At 45.2% G+C, this 26,104-nt stretch overlaps 1 protein-coding gene across 1 annotated transcript in view; it reads right to left on the bottom strand.

Moving 5' to 3' along the window:
- Positions 1–26,104, bottom strand: part of PLEKHH1 (pleckstrin homology, MyTH4 and FERM domain containing H1) — a 117,328-nt gene that overhangs the window by 79,104 nt on the left and 12,120 nt on the right. Inside the window, exons 3-4 of the mRNA XM_060263235.1 lie at positions 20,211–20,273; positions 4,715–4,858 (exon numbers count right to left, since the gene is read on the bottom strand). Coding sequence (XP_060119218.1) covers positions 4,715–4,858; positions 20,211–20,273 — 207 coding nt within the window. The remainder of the gene's footprint in view (positions 1–4,714; positions 4,859–20,210; positions 20,274–26,104) is intronic.

Raw genomic sequence — 26,104 nt, 5'->3', positions numbered from 1 at the left:
TTTTTTGGCATGTTCCTTTGGATATAGCTTATCCAAAGATCTGATCAGTTTCTTTTTACACAACTGAGTTTCAAAGGTTTTTATTTAAAACTGGGATTCAATAACAATCTGAGTGCTCATGAAAACGCTGAAGTCCAGACTAACCTTTCTGCATGCTAGGATTCTCTTCCTTCTAATTGCATATTAAAAGCACAATCCTATGGGGGGACCCAAAGTGCTTTGGGAGCAAACCATCCCCCATGTTGGCAGAAATTGCATTAGCGCCAGCATAAGTCCAGTCCTGCTGTGCAGGAGGGCACTTACGTTGGTGTGGGGCTGCCGAAGCACTGCTGTGCCCAAGAACGGCAGCACTGTACGGTTGCGCCCAAGCGTTGGCGGAAGTGCGGCGGAGCGACATGCTCCGGCGCAGGAGGGGGTGGTGTTGGGGGCACAGCCTGTCTTAGGCGGCTCCCTAAGTTGTTCGGGCCATGACATGCCCCCCCCGAGAGGCATAAAGTTACGTCTGCAAAAACAGTAGCATATCCTATAGGCACTAATTGAAACCAAAACCAAAGGTTGTCCCATCTGCTGTGCAAGCTCATAAACCCCTTAGGGAGTGGTGTAATTTCCTCACCAATCCCCTCGTGCCTCGGGCTGATGAGCCCCCTCCCCCACAGCCAATCACTGTTCCCCCCCTCCTAGAAATACTTCTGCTCTGGCCCGGCACAACTCAGTTGTTAGGGACAGGCACGTGTGGCAAGGGGCTCTGACGGGAAGCTCCTTGCCACGTGGACTTAGAGCGAGGGACAGGCACGTTGGTGATGGGCTCTTCACTGCGCGATTGCTTTGACAGTATCTTTGACTTGAGAGGGGGAGAGCGAGGTCTCTCCCCTGGTGCTAACTGCTCTTGTTTCCAGGTTTCCACAGGTTCCTGGCTCCCGGAGGCTCAGCATGCGAGGACTGTTGCCCATGGCTGAGTAAGTGCAACTGTGCACCCCCACTGTCCTCCTCTCGCTCAAGACTAGGTGGTGTGTGAGTGTCTCCAGCACTTGAACCAGGCAGCAGACTAGGCTTGCCAGTCCCCAGGTCCCAAAGGTACATAACCCACCATGAAAACCAGCTTCTATTATTAAATTATACAAGGTCGCCAAAAATAAACACAAATTCCACCATCATAAATTACAACATAACTTTTAGTCCTTAATAGAAAAGGAAGCAATAGCACCAAGAGTCTTTCTTTTCATCCTATGGTAAAACTTCCCATCTCATTCCATGAAATCCTGGTGTAGTACTCCAAATGTTTAATGTCTGTCCAAAGTTGCAGCCAATAATCCAAGTTTCCAAGGACAAGGTCGTACTGAACCCTTGTTTCGCATGAGCTTCTTCAAGCTGCAACAATCCTGAATAACATGAATAATATACAATGATACAATAAAACCATATGCACATAAGCCATAAAAACATTTTAAACCCTGAATAAAATAAACAAACCTCATAGCAATTTCTCTTAAGTGTTAGGCCAAACAGCCAGCATATTTGAAGGAACACCTACAAGGTGCTACAGTGAGTCATGCTAAATGGCTTATATGCAGCAGGTGCAACAATTCAACATGTTCCTTAAAGCTACAGAGTACCTAGCTACAGTAATGCTAAATACTTATTACAAATATCCAAAGCACAAGCCAATAAATTATTTTATAAACAGTATATTTTATAAAAAAACATGCCAAATCCCAATCACTATTTAGACCAAATAGTGATTGGGATTTGGCATGTTTTTTATAAAATATACTGTTTATAAAATAATTTATTGGTCTAAATAGTGATTGTATATTATTCATGTTATTCAGGATTGTTGCAGCTTGAAGAAGCTTATGCGAAACAAGGGTTCAGTACGACCTTGTCCTTGGAAACTTGGATTATTGGCTGCAACTTTGGACAGACATTAAACATCTGGAGTACTACACCAGGATTTCATGGAATGAGATGGGAAGTTTTACCATAGGATGAAAAGAAAGATTCTTGGTGCTATTGCTTCTTTTTCTATTAAGGCCTAAAAGTTATGTTGTAATTTATGATGGTGGAATTTGAGTTTATTTTTGTTGACCTTGTATAATTTAATAATAGAAGCTGGTTTTCATGGTGGGTTATGTACCTTTGATTTTTTTGTCCTTTTGCCGTGTTACTCTCTGTGTGTTGTATAAATCCCCAGGTCCCAGCAGTTCTTCCACTTTCCCAGGCTCCTTCCCACCCCCAGTCAGCTGGCCAGCGGGGGGAAGCCCCTCCCCCAGAGGACCATGTGCCTTTCCACCTCCGGAGGCTTCAGTCGCCGATTGAAAGGCTTCCTCTTGGGATGGGGTGTCTGTGTTACTTTGAACAAGTTGGCAGCAACTTGTAAGTAGAGAGGCCACTCCCTCGCTTCAGCGTCGCCAGAAACGGCACGGGGTGGGGAGGGAATTGTCTGCTGAGCACTTCATTATTCCCTATGTGGAGATCGATTCTCATAGGGTACAATGGGGAATTGATCTGGAGGTTTTGGGGGCTCTGGGGGAGCTGTGTTTTGAGGTAGAGGCACCAGATTTTCAGTATAGTATCTAGTGCCACTCCCCAAAGTACCCCCGAAGTTTCAAAATGATTGGACCAGGGGGTCCAATTCTATGAGCCCCCAAAGAAGGTGCCCCTATCCTTCATTATTTCCAATGGAGGGAAGGCATTTAAAAGGTGTGAGGTCCCTTTAAATGTGATGGCCAGAACTCCCTTTGGAATTCAATTGTGCTTGTCACACCCTTGTTCCTGGCTCTGCCCCCAATGTCTCCTGGCTCCACCCCCAATGTCTCCTGGCTCCACCCCCAAAGTCCCCAGATATTTCTTGAATTGGACTTGGCAACCCTACAGCAGGGTCAGGCAGGGGGAGGTGGCCTCCCCCCGTGCCACTGCTGGCACCCTTCCCTTGGTCTATCCTCTGCCTTGGATGCCTGTGGGGAGGTGGGTCAGAGACTGTCCCTTTAAGAGAGCACCCGGCTGAAACACAGCCTGCTCCTCCAGCTGCTGCCCCTGCAGGTTCTCTTGATTTCTGTCTCTGTTTTGCAGGTGGGAATCCAACACAGAGGCTTCCTGTGTGGTGCTCCACCTCCCCTCCACTCTCTCAGCTGTTCCTGCTCACCACTCTGAGTGGAGCCCCACCCCCGCCGAGATTGCCCAACATACACCAGGGAAACCGTTACACTCTGTTCTGGAAAAATAAAGTCTGAGCTGTGCCCTCCATTGTCCCTCCTGCTTGGCATCTGCTGCACGTTCCCTGGGCGCCTCCCCTCTGTCACTCTGTCAGTGGCCTCTCCGAGGGAATGCCAGGGAGGGTGGGCACACTTGGTTCTTGAGGGTGGATGGGGAGAGGGCTATGAGCCGCCACATTGCCCCCGTGTGGCTGAACAGGGGAGGTGGGTTGCCACCCCTCAGCCTGGCCGGGCTGATGGCCTACCTGACCCCACAGGGATGTTGTGTGCAGGGCACAAGGGGGAGGCTGTTGAAGTGGGTGTATGCCCAGTAGCTCGCACTCTGAGTTCTGTGGCCCCCGGGGGAGGTGTTCCATGCACAAAGCAGGAGGTGTCAGGGCAACACAGGGGTCTCTGGGTGGGGGGGTGTCTGTGGGACTTGGTGGTCTGCTCACTCCCAGACACACATTCCAGCCACTGTTTATGGCAGCGAACTCCTGCACTGTGTGCTTCCTGTTCATCTGTGCATGCCTCTACCTGTCTGCCTGCCATTGGGAGAATCTCTAACAGGGAAGGGTGTGAGGGGATTGACAGCCTCTCAGGCACAGGCTTTCCACCTCCTCTTCCAGTCACATGCAATGGGCTGGCCGATTCCTTGGTCCTACGCGACCCTGTCCCTCTTCCACCCCCACCTCGGCAGCGAGCCAATGGCGTGGGCATGGGTGCAATCACCATGGCAATGGCTTCTCTCGTGCTTGTCTGCCCACACTCCTCCTCCCCGCCTGGCGTAACATTTCCCCTTTGGGAGCCAACTGCAGCCGCCTATGCTAGTTCTACACTCGAGCGCAGCTACATGGCAGTTCTCAGGATTGAGCTGTAAATTCTTTAGCAAAAGAGTTATCTCTGTTATCTGATGATCTTCTATATACTGATATTCATTATACACTTTGCATAATTGGTAAAAAGCATACTGGAGTTCTGAAAACTTGGAATGGGGCAGCATTAACAATTGCTGTTGGCAAAGAATCTGTGATGGTACTTGCAGATCAATTAACTGCCCAAGGTTTTAGATTGTAATTTTGAGTTTTTATTCGGTTTCCTAAATGGTTGTACAGAAAGGTAACAGAACAACATGTACATTATGTGCAAATTAGACTACCAATTTGGGAAACTTTAATATGGCAATTCTAAGGAAGGCTTAACCACCTCTATCATGCTTTCAGCTGAAAATACACTTGTTAAGCAGAACAAAAAACTCATAAACATGATTTAATTGAAAACTTGCCAAATTGAAAGCAATGAAGTTATCCTATCTAAGCATTACTTGCTTCCTTATGCAATATATTAAATAATTCTGTTTGAATTATACCAATATTTGACAATATTTTAGCAACTGTTAATAGCTACTCTTATGATCTGTAATTTCCTGATATTGCAAGATACTTCTTTTGTATTCTGTTAAAGTAGATTTGCCTGTTTATTAAACTGCCATTGGTGGTTGCTAAACAGATTAGCCATTTTACCTGCTCTTCCAGTTGTGTTTCCAGTTGGTTTATCAGTTCATCCTTTTCTTGTACACTGTTCATCAGTTCCTGGTATTTCTTGTGTTCAATTGATTCACTTGTTTTCATGTTTGCAAGTTTCAACTTCTCTTCCACCACTTCAGCCTGAAAGATTCACTCACATGGTCATTGTAAACATTATAGCTAGACTTTGGTGAAATTAATAACTAATTTAATAATTAGTTCCTATCCATAGGAACTCTTAAGGAATTGTCAAGATTTTGTTATTCTTTATAATTCCATGCCCAGAGCTTTGGGACTCCTGATGAAAATATAACATCAAAGGGCTGAAAGAAGGAAGGTTTTTCAGGAGTATTAACAGAGATACCTGGAATCACACAACATTGGGACAGAGAGGTTATCCTAAGCGTATAAGATGACATGAAATATGACTCACAAATAGCAAGATATGAAATATGGATGAATGCTTACACCGCAAATATAAGACTGTTTATCTCGAAAGAAAGAAAGAAAAAGAACCCAAACCTAGTCAGCAACTGTAGAGTAATGGAGGCTGATAACTTATAACAAGAACAAGAGAAAACTTCCTAGATGGGTTTATATATTGTACAATGTAGGACTTCCTCAGCAGAGAAAGTAGCTTCTAAGGTGGTACACATAACTGCAAGAGGGACTATGTATAACCTATAACAGTCCTATCAAGTTCACTTCTTCACACTCAGAAGTCACCACATTTATTGAACAAGGCAGCATTTGGTATTTTTTACCAAATTAATAAATAATGAGATTTTCCCCGCTAACTGGTATTATGGTGCTAACAATGTTGAAAACATTAGCTCACAACTTGCGACAACATTAATACAGAGCTACTCCAGAATGAGAACACTTGTTCTATTGCAAATTTTATGTAAGTATTAATAAGCTTGTCTTTCTCCTGAGCATCTCAGGACTAAGGCGGTATCAGCAATGCAAAAACAATTTTATAAAACAAACATTAAACAACAGATATAAAAACATATTAAAACCAATCTAAAAGAACTCATGCTTTCCCACCAGCAAGTATATCCCCTTTACCCAGTCTGGGTAACATAAGAACATAAGAGAAGCCATGTTGGATCAGGCCAATGGCCCATCCAGTCCAACACTCTGTGTCACACAGTGGCCAAAAAACCTTCAAGTGCCATCAAGAGGTCCACCAGTGGGTCTAGAAGCCCTTCCATTGTGCTCCCCCGCCGCAGCACAAGAATACAGAGCATCACTGCCCCAGACACAGAGTTCCAACAATAAGCTGTGGCTAACAGCCACTGATGGACCTCTGCTCCATATGCTTATTCATTCCCCTCCTGAAGCTGTCTATGCTTGTAGCCGCTGCCACCTTCTGTGGCAGTGAATTCCACATGTTAATCACCCTTTGGGTGAAGAAGTACTTCCTTTTATCCGTTCTAACCCGACCGCTCAGTAATTTCATTGAATGCCCATGAGTTCTTGTATTGTGAGAAAGGGAGAAAAGTACTTCGTTCTCTACCTTCTCTGTCCCATGCATAATCTTGTAAACCTCTATCATGTCACCCTGCAGTCCACGTTTCTCCAAGCTAAAGTGCCCCAAGCGTTTTAACCTTTCAAAGTTCTGTAAAACTCTCAAGGTTCTCCAGAATGGTTCTGTTTTGCAGCAACACTAGATAGCAGGGAGAAGCCCCTCGGACCATTTTTGAGAGACTATTCCAGTGGTAAGACGAAGCCACGGGAAAGGCTTAAGCCTAGACTGTTCCTGAATGTGCTTTAGTCAAGATGGGTACTGACAGGCTATAATAGGGAAATGAAGCTGCTGCATGGAAGCATGCAGGGAAAGCTGATCCTTCAAGTGTACGGGCCCCAGATCATACCACAGCAACTGGTATACCACAGCAGTTGATCATATCTCAGCAGTTGTAACCAATGTTTCCTCTAAGCTGCAGAGTCTTGTGAGCAAAAAATTCTATTTTGTGAGCTACTGGCATGAAAGTTGTGAGCTACTGCCTAAATTAGTGTGCTTGGGGGGGAGGGGGTCCTGAGCTAAGACAAAAATGTGTGAGCTGGAAGCTAAAAATCTCCAAGCTAGCTCATGCTAACTCAGTTTAAAGGGAACACTGCTTGTAATAGCAGTTTCTGTCTCTTCTTCGAGTTTAAATCAGAGCTGTTCTGACAGGCTTTCCATGGCGGATGGTTGAGGCCAGTTTTCTACCACCTATTAGCAGGGCTGCCTATTTTTTGACTGCAGACAGTGGGGCTCGTGGTTGGGTGCCAAATGATCATATTTTATTCTGATGCCTGAACTAGGTTGCTATTTTATGGATTGTAAATGAATGTTTCTGTAAGTATATTTTATCTCCATTTATAGATTGTTTTGTTGAATGTTGTGAGCTGCCCTGAGCTGTGTGACCCAGGAGAAGAGCAGACTATAAGCTTCTACATAAATAAATAAAATCTGCAGCTGAATCAGATGAGACAGCTGCAGCTGTTCTTGCCCCGTCCATCCTATGTGCCCTTTTTTTGCTGTACAGCATACCTGAAGCCTGTTTACTACAGCAGACAAATGAGGAGTGAATGCATGAAGATGCCTTATTTTGAGGGGACACTTCAAATGAGGAAGATGTTCTCTTTGCCCCCAATCTATGCAACTTAAGGAATTTACAAGTCCCAATGGAGTTAGGATTGTTTTGAAATCATTCACAACATGTCAGTCACATGCTGTGGTGTACTGTCTGGTCTGTGGGTGTCCCAAGTCTATATAGGCAGTACCACCAGGTCCTTAAGGACCCGGGTGCTTGAACACAAGTCGAGGGTTCGCCTGCTGGTTCAAGAAGCCCCTCTTGTGAACCATGTCCAGTTGGCCCACCACGGCACAGAGGATTTTTGTTTTTTTACCATCTACAAGGTGCTTGAACATTTGGATGGTTTGACTTGTCAAAGGGTACTTTTGAAAGAGGAGTCCTTCTGGGCCTTCAAACTTGGGACTGTGGCACCTGAAGGTCTCAACAACAGCAGTTTGGATTTGGCATGTTTTCTTTCATAAAGAACATGTTCGGTAGTGTTTACTTACAACCTGATTATAGGTGTTTTAAAATAGATTGATTTTAAATAATAAAAGTGTTTCATTAATGAGTTTTTTTTAAAAAAATAATATATGTCTGCATGGTTACCTTAATGAATTATGAGTGGCATGTTTACAGCTGATGCTGATTAGTCCTTTAGATTGTGAGCGCTCCGGGGAACTCCTTCCTGGGCTACTGGAAGCGCCAGCATTGCTAACTGAGCAACTGTGATTGTTGCACTTGGTAAGCTTGCTTTATGTGCATAGGAGTAATTCATGGAGAATGTAACTTTATTTACAGCTTGTGATTTATGTATTTTGGTTGTTTTTCTGAAAAGAGTCCTCAGACAACGGATCAGCGCCTGACAAAGTAGTCATCTGAGAAATGTGTTCGTTACTGGTCCACCATTGCGCTTTGGATTCCACACTTGGAATGTTCAATAACTTTCAAGACTTTCAGTCTTAAATCCAGCTTTATATGACTGCAAAATTGGAGCTTGGGCTCTTTAAGGACTATTGCAAAGATGCAGTCAGCATGGACCAGTGTTTATTTTCTCGAGTTAGTGATTGATTTGCAACTGGGTTGCAACTGAAATTTGCAGTTCTTTATTGTGTGTTCAGTTGTTTAATACATTCAGTCTTTGCAGTATTTTGTTTTGCCATGAGCCTCGTGCTTTTCTCCATTGGTCAATTACACGGCTTCCTCTTTTGGTTTGTTTTATTTTGAGCTAGATCATTGGTCTGTCAAGGTCATTATTGACTACTTTGATTGCAGTGGCTATCCAGGGTCTCAGGCAGAGGTCTTTCACATCACCAACCACATGATCCTCAACTGGAGATTCGAGGAACTTAGTCTGGCCATTCTGCTTGCCAAGCAGATATCCACCACTGATAGGGTTGCCAACAACTTGGAGAAAAAGTGTACTGTCCCTTTAATAGAGGCTTAATGTGTGGAAATGAGCAGGTGGAGCATTTCATGACACATGGGTAAGTAACAACACAACACCAGGAAGATAATATCCAGGGGTTGTTTCGTAGAAAAATAGATGGTGGAGCTCATTCAGGATTGTTATGCAGCTGCACCTACTATTCAATGGACAAGGTGGGAAGGAGGAGGTGGAACTCTCAGAAAGATTCAGGAGCTGAGCTTCTGTGAGCATCCGCGGAATCCAAGGCCTGATAATGTCCCTCCTTAAAGGGGATGATGTTTTTTCCCCAGGTTGTTAGCAACCCTAACCACTGAGCTACAGCTCCTCCATTAACAGTGAGGACAAAAAAGTGAAAGGAGAATGGGTGTGAAAAGTCATTAAAATAGTCTTGTCTCCAACCTCACCAAAAGGTAAAGGGGGCAAGACTAGCTCCAGATTTTGGAGGCCTTGAGCAGCAAATCCAGAGTAGATCCCATCCCCCATACAGATAATGAGCTAGCTGTTGCAGGGTTTGCTCTTCTTGTGGCTGGGCAACTCTCGGGAGTAAAGCAATGGCCCCTGCTGCTGTTCTTCTTCATTGCTGCTACTTACTCACTCTATTTGGGTGGGCACAATAGAATAGTGATAGCAAGGAGGACAAGCAGGAGGAAGAACAGAAGCCATTGCCACCTGATTGACCTCAGATGGAGAGGGCAAAGATTAAAAAAGAAGGCACAGAGCATGGACAACTGAACTGGCAGAAGCAAGAACACCAACTCCAGCTGTGGTAGACCTCCTGCCAAGGTATGGATATAGTGTTGCCAGGTCTATGCTTGCCAGTCCTCAGGTGGGGGTAAGAGATCCCACAGTTTTGCTGGCTCTGGCCAGCAGGGAGAACTCCATCCCCAAACAGCTGCCCCTGTGCATTGTCAGTGATGCACTGATGTTACTTCTGGAAGTGACAACATTGTGCCAGTGACAATGGGGGTGATGCTCTACTTTTTGGGCAAAACTTTATGGTTTGTAGCTGGTTTTACCATAGAGTTTTGCCTAACGAGTAGAACATTGCCCCAGCAGTGGTGTGATGACATCACTTCTGGAAGTGACACCAGCACACCACCAACTCCCCCCCCCCCCCCCCGAATGCCTTCCAAATCCCCCTGCTGGCAGGTAGAAAACACCTGGCAACCCTAACCAGGTCCCCCCTGGCCACTGCTGGGGGAGGGGGGGAGGGTTACCAGATACAGGTTAGGGAACTCCTGGAGAATTAGGGATGGAGCCTGGGGTGGATAGGGACCTCAATGGGGTTCAGTGCCACAAAGTCCACCCTCCAAAGCATCCATTTTCTCCAGGGGGACTCATCTCTTTAGTCTGAAGATCAGCTACAATTCTGGGGATCTCCATGTTCCACCTGGAGGCTGGTATCCCCATCAGCTGATGCTAAACATCATAAGTCAGGTCTAAAAAAGGAATCTCTGGTTATTGCCTTGTGACCCTAAATGTAACTTCTCTGAAGAAGTCTTTGGGCCAGTACTGTCATGACTCCTCTGACCAGTTCAAGTTCTCGGAATCCTCAGGGGAAGACCCTGAGTAGCCAGAGGCACCAAGGCTGAAGAGAACCAATAGAACCAGGAAGAGCCTAACATGGCAGAGTTGTTGGCTGACAAGGTGCCAGTATTGCCTGAGGCCACCCTGTCGGAGCCTGCAAGTGAGTCTTCAATGCTGGCTCCTAAGATAGACACCAAGTAGTAGGGTTGCCAGGTCCAACTCAGAAAATGCCTGGGGACTTTGGGGGTGGAGCCAGAAGACTTTCCCGTTTCCTAAAATAAATAAATAAAACTACAGCAGTGCAGTTCGTCATTTCCTCAGCCCCCAGCAGCTGTAATTCCAGTAAATGAAAGTGAACACATACTCACAAAGCAGCCAAAATAAACAGAGTTAATTCGCCTTCAACGGTTAATGGGGAGATGGCTATTATCCCACAGCACTGACAATCTCACTGAACTAACATAATGGAAATAAGAAACTTGCCATCTTGGACTTTTAATGAATGGATTGATGATTGTAATATGCATGGAAATGTTTTTATTACATATTTTATTCTTTAATATTTTATGTTTGTTTTTAGCTGTTGTTAGCAGCCCTGAGCCCGTAAGGGGAGGGCGGGATATAAACCTGATAAAATGAATAAATAAAGCACACACTTTTGTGATCTCACTGGGGCTTTACTCACAGGAGCTGCTGTATTTCCACCAACTTCTTCAGACTAACACATGCAAATGAAAAGAGAGAGAGGTGGCATTTTCTTTCATCCCATAAACAGTTTCCTACATAAAAATGTCTGGAACAATGCAAAACAAGCACAGATTGTGCTCTCTCTCTCTCTCACACACACTCTCTCTCTCTTACTGGCTCTGGTTCTTATAAAAAGACATCTGAAACAAAAGCAAAACAAGACTGTGCTATCACTCACTCACATTGGGATCTGCTGCTGGCCCCTCCCAATGCAGTTTTCACTTCCTGCTCAAATTAAAAGGCACACAACATTCTAAAACCCTAAGGAGTTTGATAACCTGCTATAACAGCACCCGCCTCACGGTCTTACTGGATCGCTTCTATGTGCTGTTTTTTTGCTACCCCAGCCCCTCTTTCTCCTCAGTTCTTCCTTTTAAAACTTTTACCTCAGGAATTTAGTACTCAAGGGGTGGGTATGATTTGGATTTCTCTCTATATTAGTCTCTTCGGGGTATTTGTTTTCAGATGGATATATAATACACTTCATAGGGGACCACAGCAGTTTTGTGAGTTTTCCCAAATTATAGGCACCAGAGAACTTTAAAATAAACCACAGATATTTAATTCAACACCAAGACTTCCACCTCTCTAGCTCTTAAGAGATGTATATGTGTCTGTGACCGTTTAGGTCTTCACCGTGACTCTCCTTCTTAGTCACACACAGCCCCTTGCTGTTTTTATAGAGCTAGCAGTCAGCTTTTCTTCTCTTGAAGACTCTTCTTAGCTACTGCCTCAGCTCCCTCAAAGACCAGCTCTCTCAGACTCTGTCAGGCACCAACTCTCTCAGGCTCTGTCAGGGTCTAACCGACTCCCTCAGCCGTTAGCTGACAATCTCACACACTGAGAGTTCCGAGCACTCTGGCCCCCACCCTCAGGTCACCTGACGCAGGCTCTGTGCATCTTTGGTTTTCCTTAGTTTTATGTTTAACCCATACCTTACTGTCACACCTGCGGAGACCTAAAGGCATATTCTGGCAGTTGGGATGGGGCTTCCCCCCACTAGCCAGCTGGCTAGGAATGTAGTGGAGCTTGCAAAACTGTGGGATCCCCCGCCGGGACCTGGGGATTGGAAAGCCTACCAGGCAGCCATGAAGCAGGTCTTAAAACTAGACCCATAATCCTCCAGGATCCATTCCTACCCTGCAGGAACAGTGGTAGCAGAAGGCCTGGGCCAAGGTGATCCAAAGAGGCAAAGTGCCGGACTAGATGTGTGCAACCCCATCCCAAAGCCATGCAGTGGTAGTGATACTTCTTTGCAGGGTCTGGGCTAAAGCACAACTCAGAAGCTTCAACACCTGTCAGCAATGCAGATGTGCCTCATTGCCTCCTAGTCTATGTAGGCTGAGGCTTGGGAAGGCTGTCTTGCTGGATCAACTGGTCTACTAGGTACAAACTTGTGGGCCAGCTCCAGTCCACACTTTCAAGCCTCAGTATCTAGACCTGAGGGCACTGCTTCCAAGGGGCCCTGACTGGGCCTGCCTGCAGAGCACAGGACAAGCACACACATACACCAGGGGTGGCCAACGGTAGCTCTCCAGATGTTTTTGCCTACAACTCCCATCAGCCCCAGCCATTGGCCATGTTGGCTGGGGCTGATGGGAGTTGTAGGCAAAAAACATCTGGAGAGCTACCGTTGGCCACCCCTGACATACACAATAACTATCATGCAGAGGTTGCTTTGAATAAGCTACCCTGACACCAGTGTGCATGCAGGTTTCCCTCCCCGCTCCAGCTTTACAGTGTTATGAGGCCTCCTGAATCTACAGTATAAAATACTGCACACAAACTCCTTTCTGGGTAGTCAGCTGTCTGATGAAGCAATTTAAGAAGTCCTACGAACATAGAAAATAAGCCCTACGAACATTAGGAAGAACGTCCCAACCATTAGAGCGGTTCCTCAGTGGAACAGGCTTCCTCGGGAGGTGGTGAGCTCTCCTTCCTTGGAGGTTTTTAAACAGAGGCTGGATTGCCATCTGACAGCAATGAAGCTCCTGTGAATGTAGGGGGAGGTATCTGTGAGTTTCCTGCATTGTGCAGGGGGTTGGATTACATGACCCTGGAGGTCTCTTCCATCTCTATGATTCTGTGATTCTATGATTCTTCAAAGGCCCACACTGGCAATGTCATGCCAACATTACTCCCAGCCTGCTTCCCAATTTATGCATGAAAGTAGTTTTATGCTCCAATGAAAATTCCTCACTTCAGAGCTGCAGAAAGTTTTGTCCTCTTGTCTGTCTGCATTAGAAAGTGAGGCAAATGTCCTCTCTCCTGCACTGAACCTGAAATGCAAATGCCTGGCATCCCAGCCAGCCAGCTTTGCCTGCTGAATGTGTTTTTATTCTAGTTCAGGATAATTACAGTTGAAAGAGAGAGCCTCCCCCACCTCTCTGGAGCTTCAGCACTCTATACTGGGAAGTGGTGAGGGGCGGGGGGAGGCTTCCTTATTTAACGATAGTAGCTGCAAGAAGCACATTGAGTGAGACATCCAAACTTCTGAACTCATACAGTGAAAGAAAAAAAACAGCTTTAAAACTCAGCATGTAGCCCTTTTATCTCCCAGATGTCTATTGCTCAGTCTCAATATCCCTGGTTAGTGGGATGGCAGCTCCTAAGCATGTCAAATTTAATTAAAGCATTTTAATTGCTATTTTCTCCTCGGATACGGAGATAGGTGGTTCCGTTACTAGCAGGCAGTAGCAATTTCTAAGCCTCCAGGCTCAGCCAGAACATTGTGGTCTGGCCTAGGATATATCATACCTCTCCCTCTCCCTCCCCCTTATACTATTGGAAGATTAAGAACATAACAACATAAGAACATAAGAGAAGCCATGTTGGATCAGGCCAATGGTCCATCCAGTCCAACACTCTGTATCACACAGTGGCCAAATATATATATATTTGTCATCCGCAAATGTGGCCACTTCACTGCTTACTCTCAACTCCAAATCATTAATGAACAAGTTAAAGAGCATGGGACCCAGTACTGAACCCTGCGGCACTCCACTGCTTACCGTTCTCCACTGCGAAGACTGCCCATTTATACACACTCTCTGCTTCTTATTAATTAGCCAGTTTTTGATTCACAAGAGGGCCTGTCCTTTTACTCCATGACTCTCGAGCTCACTAAGGAGCCTTTGATGAGGAACTTTATCAAAAGCTTTCTGGAAGTCAATTTTTATTGTTGGTCTTTATGTTTTTTGCAATATGCTCCTCATAGTCCCTTTTTGCCCGCCTGATCACAGTCTTGCATTTGATTTGCCATTGCCTGTGTTCCCTTTTATTAATTTCACTTGGACTAGCTTTCCACCGCTTAAAGGAGTCCTTCTTACCTTTTATAGCTTCCATTACTTTGTTTGTTAACCTTGCAGGCCTTCTCTTATACCTTATTCAGATGCATGTTATTCTACCTGAAAGCTGGAAAACTTCAGATAACTGGATATTGGGGTAAGCAGAAGGTTATAATTCAGGCTTTATATGACAAGTGAAATAGGTATAGATAGCTTTAAGAGGAGATTAGATAAATATATGGAGCAGAGGTCCTTCAGTGGCTATAAGGATGGAACACTGCCTGGGGCAATGATGCTCTCTATTCTTGGTGCTTGGGGGGCAACAGTGGGAGGGCTTCTAGAGTCTGTCTCCCCTGATGGACTTCCTGATGGCCACTGTGTGGTACAGACTGTTGGACTGGATGGGCCATTGGCCTGATCCAACATAGCTTCTTTTATGTTCTTATAAGTTAAGGGAGGGGGATAAAGTCTAGAGTTGGACAATGGAAATTCTACTGTACCAGCAGGGGACCTATAAAGACTTGCATGGTACATCTCACTATTTCCTCTTCTATCCTAAAAGCCCCCATGGCCCCTTTTCCTGCCTCCTTCCCACCCACCAGCCACACACCCCTATCTTCAGCTTTCCTGCCTCTCCCTAGAAAAAGTCTGGCCAAGTTATGCAGTGCCAGCTGCCAGCTTCAGTTGTGTGGTGGGGAAACCACAATGACTTGCATAGGGTACCTCATTTCTCCCTGTATGTTGTGTCCACATCCCCTCCCCACACTACACCCTCCTTCCCTTCTTCTAGTAACACCCATATCCTCATTTGTCCCTGCTTCCTTCTCTCCTTCCCACTCACCTTATATCTGTCCTCCATAATAATTATATTATTCATTTACATTTATTTTATATCTCATCTTTGTCCACAATGGGGACCCAAAGCAACTTACATCATTTTCCTCTCCTCCATTTAATCCTAACAACAACCCAGTGAGGTAGGTTAGGCTCAGAATGTGTAACTAGCCCAAGAGCACCTAGTGAGCTTCCATGATAGAGTGGAAATCTGAACCTGGTTGTCTCAGATCCTTTTCTGAAACTTTAACTATTTCTAAACATTTGCTTTGTGGGGTTCCTACTACTGAACAGTAGAAAGCCACCAGGCATGGGTGAGTCATGCAGATTTCATGGTATCCAATTACCTGATGATTGCTTCTGGGTCTGACCTCAATGTGCACTCCCTCAAAGATCAAAAGAGTCCTGGAAAAAGCCCCCCCCCCGCCTTTTACTGACAGAACACAAGACTTCTAGTCATGGCCACTGAGGGCATTTCTTTCTTTTTTCTTTTAGATTTCAGGTTTTTTGCAAACCTGTTAGGCTTTTGTTAGGCTTGCAGAAAGATTTATCTTGTGTATTCATGGCTCCAGATTCCAGACTTAAGTATCCATAGATCTGACCACATTGAATGTTAGATATATTGAAAAGTGGGAACTTGCAAGACACCTGTGGGAGCAAGTATCCATTTCTCCCATCTTTGCTTCCTCACCTCTCCTCCTACTTGGTCTCTGACTCTTTCTCCCTCCAGCCACTTGTTCTCTTACTTTCTTTTCTCTCCATGTCTGACATAGGGCTGCCAATCCCCAGGTGGAGAGAGGGGATCCCCTGGTTTGGAGGCCCTTCTCCCGCTTCAGGGTCATCAGAAAGCAGGGGCAGGAGGGGAACTGATTCTCATAGGTATAATGGAAAATTGATCTGTGGGTATCTGGAGGGGGGGGTGTTTTTTGATGTAGAGGCACCAAATTTTCAGCATAGCATCTGGTGACTCCTTTCAAAATATTCCCCATGTTTCAAAAAGTTTGGACAAGGGAGTCCAATTCTATGAGCCCCAAACGAAGATGCTCCTATCCTTCATTATTCCAAATGGAGGGAAGGCATTGAAAAAGAGCATGGTCCCTTTAAATATGATGGCCAGAACTCCCTTCAAAGTTCAACTGTGCTTGCCATACCCTTGCTCCTGGCTCCACCCCCAAAGTCTCCTGGTTCCACCCCCAAAGTCCCCAGATATTTCTTGAGTCGGACTTGGCAACTGTAGTCTGTCACTTCATCTCTCTTTCTGCTCAGTGTCAGCCCTAGGGTGCATGGCACCCCAGGCACGCTCCCTGCCCAGCGCCCCCCCCCAGCGCCTCCCACCCTCCCTCTGCCGCGCTCCATCATAACCCCCTCCAAAGCTCGCCATGACGAGGCTGGGCCCTACCGCCTTCAAGGCAGCCGTACATTTTTGAAGCCAGTGCTGGAGGAGGCTTTGTTCCCCCTCCTTTCCAGAAACAGAAGTGAGGGGGAGCGAAGCCTCCTCCAGCACTAGCTTCAAAAAACGCACAGCTGCCTCGAAGCCAGTAGGGCCCAGCCTCATTGCTGCGAGCTGGGGTGGGGGGAAGCATGGCAGAAGGGAGGGGGATGGTGGTGGAGGTGACGGCGGCAGCAGTAGCAGCAGCGGTGGCTCTGGCAGCAAGGGGGGGAGAGGGGCAAACTAGGTGGTTGTTTTAGACACTGGGAGGGGGGGGAGTTCAATTTGGTGCCCCCTCCTGGCGCTCTAGGCAACCATCTAGTTTGCCTACTTGGCGAGCCGGCCCTGTTTCTGCTCCCTTACCTCATCACTCTCTTTTTCTTTTTCTGCCTCCCCACTTCATCACTCTATACCTCTCTGACCCACCCTCAGAAGCACCAGTGGCAGTGGTCCTCCCAACCAGCCACCTGCTCCCTCCTCCACCACAGCAGTGGCTCTCTGGGAATCACAAAGGCTCTCCCAACTACAGAGATCAGTTTCACTTAGGTTTACCAGATCCAGGTTGGAAAATTCCTGGAGATTTGGGGGTGAAGCCTTGGGAGGGTGAGGTTCCTGTGTGTTCCTGCAAAAAAAAAAAAGTCCTGTCCTCCTTAAATTGTGGTGCCTATTCAATGAAGTTCAACAATTTCCAACAACAACAACTGTGGTGCCCAAAACTGAACACAATGTAATAGGTGAGGTCTAACCAGAGCAGAGTAAAGTGATACCATTACTTCACATGATCTGGATACTATACTTCTGTTGACACAACCCAAAATTAAATTTGCCTTTTTAGCCACCACACCACACTGCTGACTCATGTTCAGCGTATGGTCCACTAAGACCCCTATATCTTTTTTGCCAACACAAGTCTCCCCCATCCTATAATTTTGCATTTGATTTTTCCTACCTAGATGCAGAATTTTTACATTTCTTCCCATTAAAATTCATTTTATTTTTTTTAGCCCAGTTTTCAAGTCTGTCATCATCCTCTATCCTGACTGTCTTCTACCATAGTTGCTACCCCTCCCAATTTAGTATCATCTGCAAATTTAATAAGCTTTCCCTCTATTCCTTCATCCAAATAATTTATAAAGATATTAAACAAATCAGGTCCCAGCACAGATCCTTGAGGCATTCCACTTGTCACTCCTCTCCAAGAGGATGAGGAACCATTCACAAGCACTCTTTGAGTGCAATCTGTCAACCATTTACAGATCCACCTAACAATAACAGGATCCAAACCACATTTTACCAACTTGTCAACAAGGATAGTATGTGGAACCTTATCAAAAGCCTTATTGAAATCAAGATAAATGATGTCTACAGCATTCCCCTTATCCAGCAAGGTAGTAACTTTCTCAAAAAAGGAGATCAGGTTAATCTGACATGACGTGTTATTGAGAAACCTGTGCTGGCTCTTGGTGATCACAGCCATCCATTCTAAATATTCCAGGACTGACTGGCTGATGATATGTTCTAAAACTTTTCAAGGTATAGACATAGATCTGATGGGTCGGGAATTACCCAGATCCTCCTTTTCCCCCTTCTTGAAGATGAGGACAACATTTGCCCTCCTCCAATCTTCTGGCACCTCACCTGTTCTCCAAGAATTCTCAAAAATAATGGACAGAGGCTCAGAAATTACATCCACAAGTTCTTTAAATACTCCTTGATGCAATTCATCTGGCCCTAAGGACATAGTTTCAATTTTTTTTTTTTTAAAAAAAAACCCTAAGTGTTTATGTAGAAGAAGAGGAAGAGGTTGGATTTATACTCCACCCTTCACTACCTGAAGGAGTCTCAGAGCAGCTTACAATCTCCTTTCCCTTCCCCTCCCTACAACAGAGACCCTGTGAGGTAGATAGAGCTGAGAGAGCTCTAAAAGAAACTGCTCTTGAGAGGAACAGCTCCGTGAGAACTTGTGACTGACTCAAGGTCACATCAGCAGGTGTATGTGGAGGAGCGGGGAATCAAACCTGGTTTTCCCTGATAAGAATCCGCAAACTTAACCACCACACCAAACTGGATCAGCAAGAAAGGCAGCAGTATTTTTCTTTCTTTACTGGATCAGCAAGAAAGGACAATAATCTGTGAGCTCGATGAGTCTTCTTACCCTTTCTGTCATATCCCAGATGCATGTACCTGGAAGACAGCATATCTCTTGAGATGACAGGTCCAGTTGGCACACTTTGGGCTCTAACCCCTCTGAGCAGGGAATTCCCAACACCAGCACACACCTCTTCCTATATTAGGGACCAGAAGCTTGAGGCTTCTCATCCATGGGGTCCAGAGAAATTTCCCTTAAGCCATATATTCCACCCTCCAAAGCTGCCATTTTCTCCAGAGGAACTTATTTCTGTCACCTGGACAGCAGCTGGCCAACCAGTTCTCCTTCAAAGGCCAAAAGAGACCCTGTCCCCTCTCCCTACCTTTTACAGAAACCAAAGTCTGGAATGCTGTGGTTGCCTAGCAACAGATACTGAGGGAATTGGGTTTTTTTTAAAGCTGCAGGTACTCCTTTTATCATTTTTGGGTTTTTTAAATCCCTCAGTGTATTTTTTTTAATTTCATATTTCCCTGCAAACCTGGGGCCCTTTTCAAGTCTGTAGAAAGATCTGTCTTGCCCATTCACAGCTCCAGTCACTGGATTTAAGTATCCAAATATTTGGCCAACTTTGCTGTTAGAATACAAGATGATAGAGTACTCTATATATTTCTAATACCAAGTCCTTCACAGTGTCTGTCTATTTTTATCTCATCCTCGTAACAATTATAAGGGCAACTTACAGGATTCTCCCCTCCCACTATTTTGTCTGAGAGAGGGTTAGTCTGAGAGAGGGTGATAAGCACAAAGAAGAAGATGATATTGGATTTATACCCCACCCCCCACTCTGAATCTCAGAGTCTCAGAGGGGCTCACAATCTCCTTTACCTTCCTCCCCCACAACAGCCACGCTGTGAGGTAGGTGGGGCTGAGAGAGCTCTCCCAGAAGCTGCCCTTTCAAGGACAGCTCTGTGAGACCTATGGCTGACCCAAGGCCATTTCAGCAGCTGTAAGTGGAGGAGTGGGGAATCAAACCTGGTTCTCCCAGATAAGAGTCCATGCACTTAACCACTATACCAAACTGGCTCTCAAAGTCACCCAGTGAGTTTCATGACCTAGTGGATATTTGAAATCAGGTTCTTCGTGCTAGTCCAACCACCACACTACACCAGTGTACACTGAGATGTTCCTAATTGTACTGGAATGACCACTAGCAATGTCATACTGAGGCACTTGCTCTTTGGATGGAAATAGGTTTTTTCAGGGTTTGACAGAAAATGATGCTACTCATCATTTTAACCTCTGATAAATAGATTTTGCAGGTTTTTGTATTATTTCACATATATGTAAAACCTATTTGGCAGGAAACAACAGTGGGACAAGATAAATATATATGTACACCATGAGAATCAATGGCTTTCAATGCTTTTAAAAATTACTGTGCACCTTCAGACACTAAATATTCAATAATCCAATAAAGGAATAACTTCTCTTCTGTTACTAGCTTGAGAAAGTATCTTCTATAGATGTCAACATAAAACATTTTTTGAAATCTTATAGAAATTAAGATTTCATGGACACTCTTACCTGTTTCTGTGCACATTGGGCTCTCTGTTTTGCTTCAATCACTCTCTGCTCCAGTTCCTGCATCTTTGCAGCAGAACATGAAAACAAATATTAAGCACTTTAAAATTATAAATAAGATACTCTACAAAAATATAAGCCCAGCCTACAAGCTTATGATCCAGAGAGACAATGCAGATGGAATAATGGGAAGGGATATAAAAGAGGCAAACATATTCAAGAATGAGAAAAATACTTCCTTTTAGAGTAAAACACTGTCTCTCACAATGAGATTACAAGCATTCTTAGAGCTACATGGTTGCATCAGATCAGGACCTTTTTATATAGAATGTATGTACCTCATATTTCATCTTTAGAACCATTTTCTCACCCCATTTTGCCTTACATTAGATAACATGTCACCCCTGGTACTCTAGCTCTTTGTGTTCTACATTCTGCAGATTGCCTCTGCGCGCAGTTTACTTTGAAATCAATACCAAGATTGATATCCAGCCTCGTCATTAGCATTCAGCTTAATATATCTTTGATAGGCTTCTGACATTTACTGATAGCATTTACTCTTACCAAATCTAATGGAGAGCTAACAAAAAGGTTCATACATTCTTATGTTAACTTTCACATCCAGATTAACTATGCCCTGTTCAGACGTTACATCTACAAGAAGCTTGTCAGCTACACATTATCAGGAGTATGTAATCCCTGCAATGCATATAATGTGCACAGTCACATTTTCATGTGATTCTGGCAACATGTTACACAAATATAAAAATCCACATATTGCTCAACTCTCATAAAATGGCAGGGGCTCCCAGTTTGAATAGATCCAATGCCTGAAGAGGCTTATGACAATACAAACCTTATACTAGCTTCTCTGATTTTCAATGGCCAGTTTATACCAGAAAATCCCTGCAGTTACCCTAAGCTTTTGCATAGTTGTCCTCCTATTCACTTAACTCGTATTTCTGTTTCAATACATATCACTGAATTATGGTTCAGTTGTACTGACAGGAAACTCATTTTTTGGTGTTCCTAATTATAGTTTTCCATATTGGCAGATATACATAGCACCATGCTGTGGTTCTGACTCAGCATTAATTCTGACAAATAATTAAACCGGCTAAAACTATTATTTCAGATAATATCTAAATTATGTTTTAATCCTCATTCTGCTGAGGAGCTACTCTGGCAGGCATCAAATTCAGAGAAGAGTTACTGAGAATTACTAGAGTATTCATGGGTCAGAGAGGTAAAGAAGTATTAATCAGCTAGTTAGATGGCTGATGAGAATGAAGAGAACACAAATTTACACTGGACAATCAGCTATATCGTTGTTCCCTTCCAGAGGCATTCAACCTGCACAAAAGCCTAAGTGGAGATATAAAAATAAGGATATGAGTAGGGATAAGAGGAATAGATGATGTGTTGGGAAACTGCACATGTGTCAAAAGATAAGGATAGGGATGAGTTGAAGACAGAAAGTAAAGAGTCTAAGGAGTGATGGGGTAAAAGGAGGCAAAGCTTCCAAGAAAGCCACTGAATTAATGGATTGCAGCCATGGATGGCCAAACACTGATGCCCCAAAGCTCATTAGCAACAGGGTCATCATGCTGCCATGGCAACATTCTGCCATGTCAATTATCAACAGAACATTACTCCTCTTTTCCCTTGGATACACAACAGTGGGGAGGGGGCAGAGTTCAAAAGAACGCTAGATACCAAGAGATTCTGGAATGTATTTACTACAAGTGGATGTGTTTAAATTTATTATGAACACTCTATAAGTATCCTGTAACAGGTACCTTGGAAATCCTGTATATGTACATTAACATCAAAACCTAGGCATTTACATTAAAATCAAGGCAAGAATCAAATTATTTCTTTACAAATGAATCAGATTCAGCTCTATTTTTCCCTCATACTTTTTCTACCCCCTCCCCCAGAGGCCCCAAAGCTCATTTGTAACAGGGTCATCATGTTGCCATGACAACAGTCTGCCATGTCACTCATCCCTCTTTTCCCTTGTGCACACAACAGTGTGAGAAAACTAGAAAGCTGAAGTAAATGCCAACTATAAAACACACACAGCCTGCTATTGTATGCATTCTTGCACTCTTAAACTACAGTATGCCTTAATTTCCATTAAAACAACCTATTCTTATAAAGATATCTGCTTTGTCTCTCTCCCAAGGCCCTCAGCAGAGTGCCAAAGGGCTCATTTGTAGGACTGTATTTTGGCACTCTTCATATATTTATTAAGGGCTTATGGATGGGTCACATAGGCATATGTATTCACTTGACTTCTCATCACAGAAGCCCTGCTTGTTTATTATTATGCCCCATTTTTATGTACACCCAATCTATGTGTACAGTGGCAAATAGAAGGATTGCTGTGGTAGGCTCCAGCCCCAAACTCCACAAGCTTATATAAGCTCTTCAGTACAGAGCCTACAGACAAATTGTACACATGCTGGAGCTGTCCACAAGACTCAGAACCCTGCAAATAGCAGGTACCCAAATCACTAATGCAGTCCCTACAAATAAGTGTAAATGCAGAGGCTCTGTTCAGAAGAACTTACACGTCTGGAGGCTGCTTGTGCACCTGATTCAGTTGTATTCAAACACCGAGAAATCAATTCTGCAACAATCCCAAATCAAATCCAACAATTAATGTCCAGCACCAAGACAAAATTGTTTTAAAGAGACTGTTGGTATGTATGAGGCAAACATTTCCCCACTCCTTCCATCTTTGACAAAGGCTGGGGAGATGGAGCCTGTAGCTGCTTGCTCTTTGGCCTTGGAAGGAAAAAACACAACACAAAGCTTTATAGCCGGTTACAGAGTAACCTGATCATTGAACCCTCTCTCTCTCTCTCTCGGCTTGACTTCGCTAACGAAGATTTAAGAAGGGTGCAGTAGTCCACGTCTGCTGCAGGCTCGCTGGTGGCTGACAAGACCAATGCAGGACAGGCAGATCCGGCCACAGTGGCTGCAGGGAAAAGTCTGATTTGGGGTTGGTGCTGTAGTAGTGCGATTCTTCCTCAATCTCCTTTTGTCCTCAAGACCAGCTATGCGTACGTTCTCAAAGGAAGAGACAGCCTGGTGGATGGTGTGCCTCCATGCTTTGCGATCTGAGGCTAGGTCAGACCACTGGTGATGGTTGATGCGACAGGTGCCAAGGGATTTCTTCAAGGAGTCCTTGTACCTCTTCTTTGGTACCCCTCTATTTCGATGGCCGGTGGAAAGTTCGCCATACAGAGCAATCTTGGGAAGGCGGTGGTTTTCCATCCTAGAAATATGCCCTGCCCAGCGCAGCTGCATCTTCAACAGCGGTGCTTCAATGCTTGTAACCTCCACCCTCTTGAGGACTTCAGTTGGTCACAAAGTCACTCCAGTGGATGTTGAGGATGGTGTGAAGGCAGCGCTGATGAAAGCGCTCAAGGAGTCGCAGGTGATGACGGTATAAAACCCACGATTCGGAGCCGTAGATGAGGGTTGTCATCAGAACCGCTTTGTAAACTTTGATCTTTGTGCCTTTTTTCAGATGCTTGTTGCTCCACACTCTTTTGTGCAGTTGGCCAAATGCACGATTTGCCTTTGCCAGCCTGTTGTCAATCTCCTTGTCGATCTTGGCATCTGAGGAGATGATGCACTCCAGGTAGCTGAACTGCTGGACTGTCTTCAGAACTGATTCACCCACAGTGATGCAGGGAGGGTGATAATCTTCCTGGGGTGCAGTCTGGTGGAGAACTTCTGTTTTCTTCAGACTAACTTCTAGGCCAAATAGCTTGGCAGCCTCTGCAAAGCAGGACGTCATATGCTGCAGAGCTGATACCGAGTGGGAGATGAGTGCAGCATCATCAGCAAATAGTAGCTCTTGGACGAGTTTTTCCATTGTCTTGGAGTGGGCCTTTAGTCGCCTCAGGTTGAACAGGCTGCCATCGGTGCGATAGCGGATGTAGACACCATCGTCATCATCTAGATCTACTGCGGCTCTTTGAAGCATCATGCTAAAGAAGATCGTAAAGAGAGTTGGCGTGAGAACGCAGCCTTGCTTTACACCTGTGGCTATTGGGAAGGGCTCCGAGAGGTCGTTGCAGTGTCTGACTTGGCCTCGCTGGTCTTCATGTAGCTGGATGATCATGCTGAGGAACCTTGGGGGACATCCTAAACGTTCCAAGATTTGCCACAGGCCTTTCCTGCTAATGGTATCGAAAGCTTTGGTAAGGTCGACAAAAGTCACATATAGACCCTTGTTCTGTTCCCTGCATTTCTCTTGGAGCTGCCTGAGAACAAATACCATGTCGGTGGTGCTCCTGTTAGCTCTGAAGCCGCACTGGCTCTCTGGGAGTTCTTCTGCAATGGTGGGCACCAGTCTGTTCAGGAGTATTCTGGCAAAGATTTTGCCTGCGATGGAGAGCAGGGTTATCCCCCAGTAGTTGGAGCAGTCTGACTTTTCTCCTTTGTTCTTGTGTAGAGTGATGATGATTGCATCGCGAAAGTCCTGTGGTAGTTTGCCTTGTTCCCAGCAGGTGACAAGTACTTTGTGAAGTGTGCTATGTAGTACTGTACCCCCATGCTTCCAGATCTCTGGTGGGATTCCATCAACTCCCGCTGCCTTGCCACTTTTCAGTTGCTTGATGGCTTTAACAGTCTCTTCTAGGGTGGGGATCTCATCCAACTCTGTTTTCACTGGTTGAAGTGGGGTGAGGTGGATTGCTGAATCTTGAACTACGCGGTTGGCACTGAAGAGAGCCTGAAAATACTCCGACCACCGGTTCAGTATGGATGCCCTTGTCTGTGAGGAGCACTTGGCCGTCTGCACTACGCAAGGGACTCTGAGCCTGATATGATGGGCCATATACTGCCTTCAGGGCTTCGTAGAACCCTCTTAAAACACCAGTGTCTGCACATAGCTGGGTTCTCTCTGCAAGCTTGGTCCACCACTCGTTCTGAATGTCTCGAAGCTTGCGCTGGAGGTTGCTACATGCAGCGCAAAAGATTGCTTTTTTCCCGGGACAGGAGGGCTGAGCAAGATGTGCTTGGTAGGCAGATCTCTTTTTCGCTAGTAATTCTTGGATCTCTTGATTGTTCTCGTCAAACCAGTCCTTGTTTTTCCTTGTGGAGAACCTGAGGACTTCTTCAGAGATCAACAGGATGGTAGTTTTTAGGTGTTCCCAGAGTGCTTCTGGAGAAGCGTCTGTGGGGCAACTGGGGTCCTCAATTCTTGACTGGAGTTTTGCCTGGAAGGCAGCTTTAACTTCGGCTGACTGAAGGCTGCCAACCTGAAGCTTCCTCCGAGGGATACCTCCTCTCCTGGGTGTGGGTTTAAAGTGAAGATGGAGATTGCAGCGTACAAGACGATGATCCGTATGACATTCCGCACTGGGCATTACTCGGGTGTGTAAGACATCTCGAAGGACTCTCTAGCGCACCAGAATGTAATCGATAAGGTGCCAGTGCTTGGACCGTGGGTGCATCCAGGTTGTCTTCAGGCTGTTCTTCTGCTGAAAGATAGTGTTGGTGATAGTGAGCTGGTGCTCCGTGCAGAATTCTAGCAGGAGGCGCCCGTTATCATTGCAGTTGCCAATGCCGTGTTTGCCAAGTACTCCTTTCCAGGCTTCCGAGTCTTTACCTACTCTGGCATTGAAGTCGCCAAGGATGATCACCTTGTCCTCTGTAGGGGTCTTCCGTACGAGGTTGCGTAGATCAGCATAGAACTTGTTCTTTTCTGCAGGATCTGCTTGAAGGGTTGGGGCATACACACTGAAGAGTGTTGCATGCTGCTTGTTTTGAAGTGGGAGGCGCATGGACATGATGCGATCTGAGTGACCTGTTGGCAGGTTTTCGAGTTTGGAGGCAATGGAGTTCCTGACCATGAAGCCAACGCCAGAAAGGCG

The sequence above is a fragment of the Heteronotia binoei genome, chromosome 21 (assembly GCF_032191835.1).
Source record: "Heteronotia binoei isolate CCM8104 ecotype False Entrance Well chromosome 21, APGP_CSIRO_Hbin_v1, whole genome shotgun sequence".
In the NCBI taxonomy this organism is placed as follows: Eukaryota; Metazoa; Chordata; class Lepidosauria; order Squamata; family Gekkonidae; genus Heteronotia; species Heteronotia binoei.
The sequence above is the reverse complement of the archived record's forward strand: the minus strand, read 5'-3'. Positions and strand labels throughout refer to the sequence as shown.